We start from the raw sequence: 13,522 nt of genomic DNA on the forward strand, positions 1-13,522 counted from the left end.
TGAACGGCGTATATTTTAAAGTAAAGGCTTTAAAACCAAGTTTGTACAAACGTCACTAATGTCACATAACTTTGCCGACATGTGGCCAACAGTAATGTTTTCATGTTCTTCGTTATTGAACATTTGCACATAAATAAGTGACATAATATTCAGTACTTACTTAAAGTTTACTCTTCGGACGATCCTCGTCCGCCGTTTTTTTCGGCAGAATTATCCACACCCACCGCCGCGCTATGCATTCTGGGATATGTTAGGTCACGAAGTCTACACCGCCACGTCCTTAAAATTCAGGAAAATGAAGGACGCATTTCAGGGACGCATTTCGAGCAGCCTTTGAATTGGGACAGCCTTCGTCGCGTTGCGGTGACGTAATCGGCCTTGAAATGCAGCCTTTAAGGCTGCAGACCCTGAATTGGGATACAGCCCATCTCTTCTTCCATTGAACCGTTTTAAAACAAGAAGAGCCTCAAACCTGAATTCTGTCTTGATGCCAATAGGGGGCAACAACTGTCAACTTCTTTTGAGGTTTTATAGACATGTGATGTTAGCTTGTTCATCATTTTGTACATGTGACAGCGCAGGATCGCAAAGGGATCGAGATGACCCGGCTGGCATTTGACACATGTTAGCAGCAGCGCCAAGGTGCAGCTTTTATTTTGAAGGTGAGCCCTATCAATTTCCTGTTTTTCCCACAGTTTTCACATCAAGTCATTAGCAAACAAACATGAAAAACTAAAGGTAACCATGACAACCAATGCAGTCACTCTGCAGCTTCTTTGCATCTGATTTTCTTTTATGTTTCCATAGCAACCACTGCTCTTACTTTCAATATGGCTGACAGTTCTTAAGCTATCCAGTTGTTCAGTCTGACGTCACTAGCCGTGTCTGAGTCTAAACTCCGCTGCAGGTCCATATATCAAACGATCACTATGGCATTACTGAGAGTTGAAAAACTGTCTAAAGTCTTTCATCTTTAATAAAATGATCAGCGTTCTGCTCTACCAGGTGTAACAATTGAGTTTAACATCCAGGCATCCATGAAAACGGAATTTATGACATTTAACAGAGTTAGAAGTTAGCAGGGAGTTAGCTCGCTAGCTTCTATCTAAATACAATATAGCATGTCCTGACTGCGGGTTTTGGAAACAAATTAAAACGTACAGCTCTGTTATCACTTCCAGCATAAATGAAGACAGAAAACTAAACAGCAGTGACGTTTGTAGGGTTACTGAAGTTGGGCTAGCTGGTATATGATGTGCTACGTGACCGCTAGCGACACAGCTAAGTTAGCATAATATAAACAAGCTAACTTTTTTTTCCACTCGATAAAAGTTACCGTGAGTGTTCTCGGTGGTCAGGAACAAATGTAATCGCATGGCAGGATGCTGTAAAAGGACCAAACTTCAGCCAGGAGAACAACTGAGATAATCCATCCACAATACGAGGTTAGTCATTCATATACTGCTCCATGGGCTGGGCTGTAGTTACATCCTAAGGTTTTAAAAACTGAGCTTAAATAAATGATTAGCGGTAATAAAAGCCGAGGGAGGTCAACAGTGATCACTGACTGTTTTAGGAGCTTTTTGAGATCAAATAGAAGAAAATACATAACATTAAACATGTTAACAACACAAAAGCCATATTAAACGCAGACTACTTTAGACCCGGAAGTAGGATTCGTCGCGTCATCACTGAACAACCGGATAGGCATAAGACGTCCTGTGAAAACCCTCCCACCAAGTTTGCGCCTGAATGAAATGAGCTAGGTAATTTCAGTCACACTGTTTGAAAATGGAGGATTTTCTGTAGTAGGAAGCTGCACACTGATTGGCTCATGAGTTTTCAATCATAAGTCATTAGACAAGCAGATGCGCCCCATTCCCATGTCCACTTTTTTGCAACAGTGGAAACTGGACTTTAGAAAGTAGTGGGCGACATCCCGGTGTCGCTCACTGGTTTCTAAACCGGTGCCATCCACGTTCCTGGCGGTTCCCGTGACCTTTAAAGAGTTTGACCCACCAATCCTGAGCTAAAGATTCAAACACAACAACACAATGACCAGTCAGCTTAAAGACACTGACTGTCTGTCCTCCTCGTCTGCTCGCCGTTTACAGTCATTGTGAGGTCGTGGACGTGACCTCGCAGACCAGCGGGAGAGCTGCGATCTGGAGGAGAGGAGGAAACTTATCCATACAAATTTCTGATGAAAGAAGCGACTGTTTCTGCCTCTGTGCTGTTGACTGCCAGCAGGGGGCAGTCAACAGCACAGCAGTCAAACTTCAAAAGAAGCTGAAGTTGACTGCTGTCGCCCCCTAGTGGCATGGTGTGGGCGGGGTTAGCGCCTCCCTTACACCTCCACCTCAGAGGTTGGAGTGATAAAATCCCATTCAGGGATCCATTCAAAAAATGAAAGGTTAATGCTTCAGCATGTGGTGCCAGAACTCTGACACACCTGAGTTTACTAGAAGAAGATCACATGACCACAGGAAGCAGCTGGACACCGGCTGCTCGGACCCTCCCCCTCACAACACAGACGCCCTCACACCTGTGTTCAGTCATTTCAGAGAACACCACTGAAAATCAGTCTGAAGACAATCAGCTGCACAAAGGAAGCTCTTCATCATCATCACCCTGACACACGTCACATTAATGCCATTTAACAGCTGACCAATCAGTATACAGAGGTCCTCCACCCACTGATGGAGCCGCGCGGACAGACAGACAGGTGGAGGTGCAGCAGGACCGGAAACTGAACAAAGCAGTCCGGATTTTGCACCTCTGCAGCAAAACACACACACACACACACACAGTATCACCTCTGAACATCCACCCGCTTTGGATCCCGTCAGCAGAACCGGAACCTTGCTACGGCTGGGTCTCAGTCCGGTTCCGGTGGGTTCCGTTTCCTGCAGAACAGCGCAGAGACGTCTGTGTGCGGGAGGAACCTGCTGCGGTGTGTGTGTGTGTGTGTGTCAGGGTGGGCGGGGCAGAGCGAGCTGTGAAACGTTCCTCGTGCGTGTTGCTGTCAGGTGATCGGAGCCTAAAGGGTTACACTTTGGCGCTGTTTTTAACCCTTCACGCACCTGAAACGTCACAGAGACAAAAACACGTGATTCTGCCTTTTTTTCTAATCGCCTGAAAAAACAGCTGAATGCAGGCTGTGGCGCCCCCTGCTGGGACAGGAGGGGGGACATGCTTTTCCCCAGAGGAACCCAAGACAGTCACAGACAGGGAACACTGGGAGGGCTGAAGCTCACCTGCAGCAGGTGTTACTGGCTGAACGTTCTTCTGAAGGCTGGTGCTCTTTAGCTCATTCAGAATCATTTCCAGTTTATTAATATTAAATCCTGAATTCAGACACTGTGACCTGAACAGAGAACATTTTACAAATATCCATGTGGATGGAAGAGAGATAAGAATTTTTACCGACAGGCTTCTCTTCATCATTATATGTGATCACACACACAGAATTAAACCATTACTAAATATGTAGTTTTGTACTCAGGAAAAGGCGGTTGTCTGTGCTCAACCTAAACAGACGAGCAGGTCCACCACAGGGGGGTGCTGTTTCAGAGCTGCTGTCATGATGTGAAAACTGAACTTTGAGTCCTCAGAGTGGTGACTACATGTTTGCATTACCTTTCACTGTGTGTGAGTGAGAGAGAGAGACTTTAAACTGTATTCTCCTATTTTTACCTGCAGCTGGAAATGAGCTGGATAAAAAAAATTTTTTAAAAAGTGACTGAAAGAATCTTTCTCTCTGGTTGATGCACCTCTACCAAGCAGAGTGATGGGCAGACGCAGGTGCTCAGTGCGTCACCTGACAGGTGGTTATGATCAGCTGAGAGAAACGGTGATCACAGGTGTCTTTAAAGTAATTTCTCCCTTAAAGACATTGTGTACACGATGAACCCACCTGACACTTCCTGCAGCATCACTTCTGTTCCCATGGAAACACCCGATGACCCATTTGTTCGTTCCATCAGCGTGATGTGACATGGATGAACCAGCGCTCTCAGGTGTTCGGACACAAAAACAGAAACACCTCGTTCAGTTTGGTTGGCTTTATTAGAAAAATGCTGTTTATGTACAAAGTGCAGCTCCAACGATCAATCGGAACTGGATTCAGTCCCTGTGCCTCACACAGAAACTGGTCTCATGAAGCCGGTTCTCAGCTGGATATTAAAGACCATTTTCAGGAACCTGATTGGTCAATAGGTTTGGGATGTGAATAAGCTCCACACCAACAGGTGATTTAGTGTCACCACTTCAGGTGAACGTGGGTGGGATCCTCCTCCACAGACCGCCACACAAACAGTTCTTAATCCAGCGCTGCTCCCATTGCTTCATGGCGTTTGTCTTGTTGGGAGAACGGAGCATTGTCACGCAGCCGCACCTGAAAGAGGCGGAGCTTAGTGATGTCATTATGAAAGTGGAACATGTGACATCGCTTCCCACGGACTCACCTGGTGCAGGCTTTGCTCTCCTCGGTAGGACAGACGCCCATGTGAACACAACGCAGGTTATCCATCCTCTGGGAGCCAGGAGTCCTGCGAGCACACACAGAAACACACAAGTTACCGTCAGCACAGTCACTGGTACCTTCTCGACTCAACCTGGTTTTGTTTGTTTTCCATTAGAATCCAGTACCAAATAATGTGTGTGGGGTTGTTCTAGGAACTCGGCTGAAAGTCCTGTGACATCATTCGCATGTGACACAAACAGAGGAAGACGTGGAGGCAATGGTGTATCTGCTGCTAGGTCTGTGGCGTTGTTCTTTGTGCAGCTGTGTTCCTCATTGCCAGGTTTCAAAAACGGCGGTATTGATTTTCATGAAGGAGACGCTCTCATGACTCATCGAGTGACGCCACTGACTAGCCAATTGGTGGCATGCAGGCTGCTGACACCTGAGATCGCTTGGAATCCTGGCCAGTGGGTACTAAATTAGTACCTAGTACCAGGTACTACCACCTAATGGAAAATCGTAAAAACCGAGCCGACCCAAGTAGGTTCTAAGTGAAACGGCAGTTATGGAAAGCTGCAGGCTGAGGTGTGCATTACCTGTTGAACACCTCCAGAGGTGTGGGCGGGGCGTTGCTGGGCAGGGACGAGGCCTTGCCAAACTGCAGCCTGAGTGGGTGCTTGCCCTGGAGCTTCACCATCACACCGTCATTGACGGGCAGCCAGTCCATGCTGGGCACCAGCAGCTGGCTCGGCAGCAGGCAGCACTCGTCGATCAGACTGTCGTCGGGGTCCTGGGGGGCGCCATCATCCCGTGCTGAGTGACAGAAAATGGGAAACTGTTTAGTAGTGGTGACAGCTGAAAACTGCTTCAGCCTCTCTTTGACCTGAGTTCAAGCTTCTCTCGTGCTGAGCTCAGCAGGACAATTGTTTTCAGGGCTCAGGTGAAGTTGATGGTGACAAAGAGCACACGCCACACGTCTGTGGTTCTGGTCATGCCTCAAACTGGGATGATAAGTTCAAAAAATCTTGTTGATTCCAGATTTGAAATCACAGAAATTGATCCTGGAGGAGATTTAAACTGTTTAATAAATTTAAACTGTTGTCAGTCTGCCCCAGGGCAGCTGTGGCTACAACTGTAGCTTGCCTCCACCAGTGTGTGAATGTGACAGTGAATGAATAGTGGAATTGTACAGCGCTTTGAGGGCCCGAAAAGCGCTATATAAATGCAATCCATTTTTATTATTATCATTATTATTAATAATACTGGATCAATGCAGTCATAAATCTATAAACTTATAAAATAGGCTAAGCTACTTTCAGCTTTATGGAGCAGGTTGGAAGTGTTGACCCCCTTTTTTCTTTTAATTTCCCACAAGGCAGGCATTTTTATTTCTCTCCTCCTCTCACTTGTATGGTCCAGATGTTCATCCAAGTCTCAGGAGCAGCAGGGAGGATTTCATATTTCAGGAATCAGTGGAGCGATCTGAGGAATCCTTCCAGAGTGACAACTGACCTGTAGCAGCAGCTAGCTGTGAGTCTGAACTCAGGATTATTTACAGTTTCCATCTTACTGTCAGTTTTACCTACAGAACACCTGTTGCCAAATGCATTGATCCGATTGGTCAGATCTGTTTATTTCCATGTGAAAAGAACCCAACAAAAACAAACAGTAAATTAATTAAGAACAATTTACATGTGGCGGTGAGTGACGGCCCGTGCCATTCTAGTCTGATCTGCTCCGAGGCTGATGGAGGCTTTCATCCAGTTCTCTCTACACTACACATGGATGATTAGATGTTTTCCTCTCTTAGCTGGATGCTTCCTTCTCCTCAAAACTGCTGATGGAACTGCATGGTGTTTGCAGTTGAGGACTTCCTGTTTCACTCACGGCTCCTTCAACAACACCTGGGATCACCTGCACACCTTTGACCTGATTCACTTTAAACAACCATGATTGAGGGAAGACTAACCCGAAACCTCAGATTAAAGCTCATAACCTTTGACTGAACGTGAGAGGACCTGAGGTCAGATAAAGTGGCCCAGTCCTGACCAGAGGTGTGTTGCTTACAGCAGAGCCACAGCTTGGTGAGCAGCCTGAACAGCAGCAGCATGCTGTCCTGGTTGTCCGACGTGGCAGTGAAGGTGGGCAAACAGCCGGGCTTCAGCAGACCCCAGATCCGGATCATCACCAGCATCTCCCTCAGCATCCCCAGAGACGCCCCGTCCCGCATGAAGCCAAACCCGGGCCGGACCATAGAGCCCTATGAGAGCAGCATACATAAACCCGGGGTCAGAGGTCATCAGCCAAACATGATGAGTTCTACTGAGTTCTGCTTCCTGGAGACGAACTGATTGATCTACATCTGCTTACAGCTTCTGTTTCATTGGAATGGTTCCGAGTCACTCCTCCTAACATGGAATAAGGTGTGTGCATCGCCACCCGACTTCACTTACCTGGTTGGGCAGGTTGGCGAGCAAGTACAGGACGAAGTCTCCCACCCACTGGATGAGCTGCTGCAGAGACTGCAGAGGAGGACCATCCAGTACAAACTCCTCCGTTTTCAGGTTGAGCATCACCTTATCGATATCTGAGGAGACATGGAGCCATCAGCCACCACCCACACATGATGGGACACCACCGCCACCTGCGGTCTCACCTGTGTCTGTGTTTTTGGCGCAGATCTCTGTCAGTCGGTCTCCAGGACTCTTGTCCGGCGTGTTGAGGACATGAGGCCTCAGCAGAGACTTGAGGGTGGAGCTGATAGCGATAAGCAGTAGCTTGGCATGGAAGTCACACGCTCGAGCCGCTGTCGCCGTGGAGAGTTTACAGAGAGAAGCCTTCACTGCCACAATGCGTGTCGCCAGAACCTGAAGCACAGAATGGCAAAGGGGAAGTGCTCGAGCCAGAAACATCAGAAACACCCCTTCCTGCGTTCTGCTGACTTTCATCATCTCACCTGTCCTGCATTTTCAAATTAATGGTAAATAATTACTGGGACATTTAATAATGCTGAAAGCAAGACTTTTTTTCTTTTTTAAACACATGTGCTGCCTGGTCCTAACCACAGGGACTACTTCCTGTAGTCTGATAAAAACCTGCTACTGTGATTCTGCCTTTGTGAAGCTGATGAGTGCTAACCGCTTCAGCCCTGTTCAGTCACTGAATCTTCCTGATTCATGAAGCAGAACATGAAGAACAAGACAGAAAACTAAACAGCAGTGACGTTTGTAGGGTTACTGAGGTTGGGCTTGTTGGTATATAATGATGTGCTACATAGTGGCTACTGGCTAGCTACACAGCTACAGTTAGCGTAATATAAACAAATTAGCAGAGTGAAGCTGGAGGATGAATGCTAACTTTTTTTTCTCCACTTGATAAAAGTTAACCCGCGGCTTCCCAATGGTTAGGGACAAATGCAATCGAATGGCAGAAAAAAGATGCTGTAAACGGACCAAACTTCAGTCAGGAGAACAACTAAGATAATCCATCCACAATACGAGGTTAGTCATTTACATACTGCTGCAGGGGCTGGACTGTAGTTACATAGTAAGGTTTTAAAAACTGAGCTTTAAAATGAATAGTGGTAATAAAAACCGAGAGAGGCCGACAGTGATCACTGACTGTTTTTAGGGTCTTGTTGAGTTTAAATAGAAACAAAACATGTTAAAAACACAACAGCCTTAATAAACAGAGCAGTTTGGACCCAGAAGCAGGGTTAATATGTCATCACTTAAAGACCCGGCCTTGTGGTTTTCTCCCAGCATGCTTTGCTGACCTGCTGCAGCGCCTGATTCTGCCTCATGTACTCTTCATGCAGCTTCTCCACCAGGTTGTGCACCATGCTGGGCTGCACATGCAGCAGCACATCCCACCAGTCGTAACCCGTCACCATGCAGTACTCCAGCAGGAACAGCAGGTGACGCAGCGTCGTGTTCATCTCCAGCACCTGGCCCATAGAGGGCGACACACGCAGCATGTGGAGCTGACGAGAGAACAAACAAACAAACAGATTAGAATTAGATTTCTGAATGATTCAAAGCGGCAACTGTTCAGATGTCCATCGACTCGTCCTCGGCTCACTCTCTGGAGACCTTATTTGGTTGTTTTGCTTTCAAATTTCTTATTTCACATTTCTCATCAACCCGATTGAGTTACTTCACACAGAAGTCATGTAGGTTACGGAGATGTCAGGATTCCAGAGGAAACAGTTTCTCTGCTAAATTAATCAACTGATAAGAAACCGATCAATCTGATCTCTGATTGTTAACGTGTGGCGTTTTATTGATCTGGGCTGAACCAGAACCCAGCTGTGTGTCCTCACCTTGCCGTGGTTGTCAACTCCAGCCAGAGCCAATGAGGTCCAGGAGAACTGCAGGGCCTTGAAGTGGACGGTGGGGCCGGCGGTTCTCTGGCGCTTGATGGCCGACTCATCTCCAGGGCGCTGTGCCGAGGAGGCGCCGTAGAACACGCCCATGGTGTGGAGGGAGAGGCGGTGCAGGATCTGGATGCTGCCATCATGAAACGCCAGAGCCAGACCTGAAACCACAATGAGATGAGATGGTTACAAAGTCCTGCCACCATCTTTAAAGGAAGCCAGATCAACCTTTAACTTCAGGGGTCAGCAGGGTGTCAGACCTGACGGTCCAGAACAAGCATCGCGGTTTAAGATTTGGTAATGGCCCAAAATAAAGTTCACCAGGTAAACGAAACACAGTGACATTACAATGAGGTCGCTGTCTGAGGCTCCTCCTACCAGTGCTGTGAGCAAACACTATGCCGTAACAGACGTGCCATGCCCACAATGACTGTGATTGGCCCGTTTAGTACTCTGATTTCCTCCTACACACCGCCATTTTTTCAAATCAACATGAGAACGATCACCCTGACCACAGAAACTCTGAGCTTGATGAAGGTGCTTGGCAGCACGCGTGTACACCTCCCTGAAGAACAACCAGCCATTTCCAGCTCTGAGGCTCACCGAGTCCGGGGCAGAACTTCAGTTCAGTGTTGGAGATGGAGATGGGAAGCTTGGGCAGAGCGACAGCCGACACACGCTCCAGGTCGCTGGTGGTCGTCAGGATCCGCCATTTTAGGATGGTCGGCTGCTTCTCTCCCACTGCCAGAAGAGGTCAAATAAAGAAAGTCAGGGCATTAAATACAAAAGGTCAGTGGTCATGAACACACACACACAGTCTGATTCTTAAAGCCTCTTGTCACTATGCCAACGATTAGCTGGCTGTTACATCACTTCCTGCCTGGTGCTGGGTTTTCTTACCCACAGGCGAACAGTGCTGGAAGATATTATTAACAGGAAGTCCCTCCTTCCTCAGAGACCAGCACTCCACGATGCTGCCGTTCTGATTGGACGCACACAGCAGAACCTGTAAAGCACACACTTCCTCTGAGTTCTGAAGGTCCCGGTGGTCTCGGGTTTAACGGTCACACTTGTCTTATTGATCTGACTGGTCACACTGGTCTTACTTGCTCAGAGTTCTCCCGGGTCAGGAACTTGAGGTGGGTGACAGCGGGGTACTTCTCCCTCCTCAGCGGGTCGGTGGTACAGCGCAGGAAAAGTGAGGGCAGCAGCTCAGTATCAATGCGACATTTCTCACTCACCACACTGACCACCACCTGAAAAAAACAAAGGTAAAATGTCAGGTTAGCATAAGAGGTGAGAGCCCCTTGGTAACGCCAGCATCTTTCGTCCTTACCTTGTAGAACTGCACAGGCGAGGAGCTGCTGCCATCTGTGGCAGCCACCACAATGTTCCCTCCTCCAGTGAAGGCAATATCCGCCAACGCCACGCGCCCTCTCAGCCGGCACAGGCTCTCGCTCGCTGTCAGCAGAGCGCCGCCTGGCTTCAGCAGCGACACAGTCACCAAACCACTCACCGTCACCGCCAGCCAGCCCTCCATCGGCTTACCGCCAAACAGCGTTAAGGACGGTGAAAATTTCACCCGTGAGAACTTCTCCCCGAAGTTTGTGGAGCCAGACTGAAGCAAAAGTAGAAGAGGAGGCAGGGCTTACTCAACTGGTCTCAGTGAGTGTTAAGACACAGAGCTATCACTGCAACGAGCCAGTAGGTGTGTGCACATGTGTGGGCAGCTATTACCATCTCCACGTGCAGTGCCAGCTTGACACCATTGTGCAGCCAGCTGAGAGCGATGATGGGGTCTCCGTCTAGCGAGCTTGATAGGACGCTCTCCCAGCTATTTACCAGGTGATCTGACATCGACCAGCATTTGATCTGCCCGTCGCCGTCTGCAGACAGCAGCCGTGAGCCTGCAGCACGCGCAAACACACAGACACACACGTCACTTCCTGTCTCTCTCAGCAGAACGTGACACTGCAGCATGTACTTACATAAAGCAGGAGAACAGCAGCTTCTCCTGCTGGCACAGTCTGAACAGCTTATAGCCATCAGATTCCAGACCAATAACAGTCAATCAGCTGAGCTCATCTCCAAAACATTTAACTGAAGTCTCACCTGATTGGTCCCACTCCAGACAGGAAATGACCTCAGTGTGTCCAGAGTTGATGGAGAAAACATCCCAGGGGTGCTCAGTGTCGATGATATGGATCATGTGACTCACATCTGAAAACAGAACATCAAGTTCAGCGTGTGTTTGTGTGTTCACCTGTGTGTGTGTGTGTGTGTGTGTGTGTGTGTGTGTGTGTTTGTTTGTGTACTCTTGTCGTCGTCCTCGCTCTTCAGGTCTGTGGTGAAGGCCACGAGGTTCCTGCAGGACCAGGAGCAGACCAGCGGGATGGAAGGGCAGTGCGTGCTCTTCGGACGCTTCTCCCACTCACACACATAGGCCAGTTCCATGATTCCACCACAGAAGAAGAATCTAGATCCCAGGTGGATGTGTCACCTAAAAAACAGACTAGTCAGCTGCTCTAATCACTTAAACACGATTACTGACCTGTTTGTGTGGATAGAGCAGAGATGAACATGAGTGATCAGACCTCTGCCTTACCACTACATGTGTCAGACAGATGCATGAGCCACGGGCTCTCCAGTGCCACCTTTACCCGAAGTAGTGGAAAGTAAAACTTTCAAAGGGGACAGCACTACAGATAAGTGAAAAAGCAAAGCACAAGTAGAAGGACGAAAGAAAAGGAACATACATGCAAAGAAGAAAGCTCTTAAAACATGTGGTTGTCCACACTGGACTTTCATCAAATCAACAAAGATGCACAGAAAAGAAGGTCAGACACCAACTAGGGAGAATAAGAAGGACAAAGGGGAACAACACTGTAATCCCGTATGTAGCAGGTTTATCATAGAAGCATCCCAGTGTACTTCAGACCCAGCCACACACTCAGACACAAACTGGTTCATCCCAAACACAAACACAAACTAAACAGTGTATGCTGTGCAGTGCCGTGCTGCAAGGAAAGCTCAAACCTGTACACAGAAGAGGGACTCAGCTGTACATCTGCACCTAAAAGTCAAAGGTCACTCTTTTGAGGATGCCAATGTTCACATTTCGGACAGAGAGGAGTGATGGTTAGTGGAAGAAGCATCTATGTCCACTGTGAACGAACATCTTTGAACAGAGGGCGGGGTTTACAAAACCGACTATTTCCACCCAGATTCACACCTTGGCTCAGGTGTCCTCAACAGGTCACACGATGGGGTGGGGCAACATCTCACAGTGGTTTCACCATTAAACCCCACTGATGGTAATGAGCTCCACCTTCTTTCATACCTTGGTTCTGGTGTTGACTCACGTGATCACTAGTGGGTAAATGACCCAGGATCACCTCTAATGGGGATTAAACACCTGGGACCCTCCACCTTAATTTGTAGAACTGAAGAAGCCTGTTGCACGAAACGTCTTTACAAACTTAAAGCAGTTCAGCTGCTTCTTTTTCAAATTGAACATCAAACTGTTCACCCAGGCCGTGCCAAATAACACCATAGTCACAGTACTCAAAGTACTCAGTCACAACAGTGAATGAGCAGCCGCACTAGCCTCTAGCGTTAGCTCACCTGAAGGTTTTCCGCTTCTGTCACGCAGATGAGAATGAAAATTAGCCGTTTTCCTTTTCCTGTTTTTAAGGCTGTTTAATATTAACTTAAAGTAATTAAAACACCAAAACATTGAAACACCAGACTTGAGTTAAACTCAGCGCTTTTTGCTTGCTGCTGTTAAAAACAAACCGCTCTCTGTTAAAAGGATGTGGGGACCCCGTAGCTGCCTCTACAGCCGCCTGACTATAAAAACTGACGGCACCCCAAAGCTCTACTCAAACAGCGTCTAGGCGAGACGTTTAAGCTGCGTGTCATATAAACGTGTTTGTCTGTGAGATGACTGATATAACCTCTGTGATCAGTTTGATATCGGCCCTGTGCGACGAACCGGCTGTTTATCTGACGGGCGCCGCGGACACCATCCTCTATCGCCGGTAACATTCTTCCCTGAGCTAAGTCTTCTAGGCGGAAAAAAATTAAAAGATACCTGCGCCCAATTTTAGTTTATTGTGGTTTCCTTTACTAGTATTTACTCGTTGTTGTTTTTAATAATGGAAACTAACGCTGAAAAAAATATCCGACCTCGATGCATTGTCATCTTGTTCATCTGTCCAGAAACATATTTTAAATCTGGTGTCAGGTGACTTTTTCTTTAGCTGTGAGTTCACACTGACAGGGTGCACAGCTAGATTATGGTCTGATCTAATGATCTGCTGTATGAGTGAGTTCGATCTTCTGTTTTTTGATCACCTTTTGTGTTGTATGATGAGCAGGATGCTGTCCATATGGTTGGTTTTTGTATGGACTGAAGTAAAGAAAGACTTTATTGAGAAACATCACATCCTCTTTTCCTGTCTCCTCCTCCCTGATCCTGGTTTTCTTCCCGGTTAAAGAGATTTCTTCCTCTCTGCTGTCACCAGGTACCCTCTGATTTTGTTGGTTACACTCACCTCACCAAACAATGTGTTTGTTTATTGTGTTTATGTTTTGTGCTGTGTTGGTGTGTTTAAGTAAGTAAATGTATTTGTGTAGCACATGTCGGGATACAACAGGTGTTACAAAGGTGCTTCACATCA

At 47.3% G+C, this 13,522-nt stretch overlaps 2 protein-coding genes across 4 annotated transcripts in view; both read right to left on the reverse strand.

The window, feature by feature from the left end:
* Positions 1-3,053, reverse strand: part of plppr3b (phospholipid phosphatase related 3b) — a 22,575-nt gene extending 19,522 nt beyond the window's left edge. The window contains exon 1 of one of the 3 annotated variants that reach the window (XM_082523129.1): positions 2,817-3,053. The gene's annotated coding sequence lies outside the window, so the exon portion shown is untranslated. Of the gene's footprint in view, positions 1-160; positions 662-1,336; positions 1,760-2,816 lie in introns of those variants that run through there. The other 2 variants (XM_082523130.1, XM_082523131.1) reach the window with 2 other exon arrangements.
* Positions 3,054-4,049: 996 nt separating this feature from the next.
* Positions 4,050-12,685, reverse strand: med16 (mediator complex subunit 16). Its single transcript, XM_082523123.1, has 16 exons — positions 12,465-12,685; positions 11,156-11,340; positions 10,953-11,060; positions 10,578-10,747; positions 10,177-10,458; positions 9,947-10,096; positions 9,741-9,846; positions 9,444-9,581; positions 8,787-9,001; positions 8,241-8,447; positions 7,122-7,332; positions 6,919-7,052; positions 6,533-6,725; positions 5,062-5,278; positions 4,467-4,550; positions 4,050-4,396 (listed from the first exon to the last, which is right to left on the reverse strand). Exons 2-16 carry the CDS (start codon positions 11,292-11,294, stop codon positions 4,270-4,272), a joined length of 2,481 nt encoding a protein of 826 aa, XP_082379249.1. The 5' UTR covers positions 11,295-11,340; positions 12,465-12,685; the 3' UTR covers positions 4,050-4,269.
* Between the last annotated feature and the right edge of the window lie 837 nt (positions 12,686-13,522).

The sequence above is a fragment of the Aulonocara stuartgranti genome (assembly GCF_965226115.1).
Source record: "Aulonocara stuartgranti genome assembly, chromosome: 23".
Lineage (NCBI taxonomy): Eukaryota > Metazoa > Chordata > Actinopteri > Cichliformes > Cichlidae > Aulonocara > Aulonocara stuartgranti.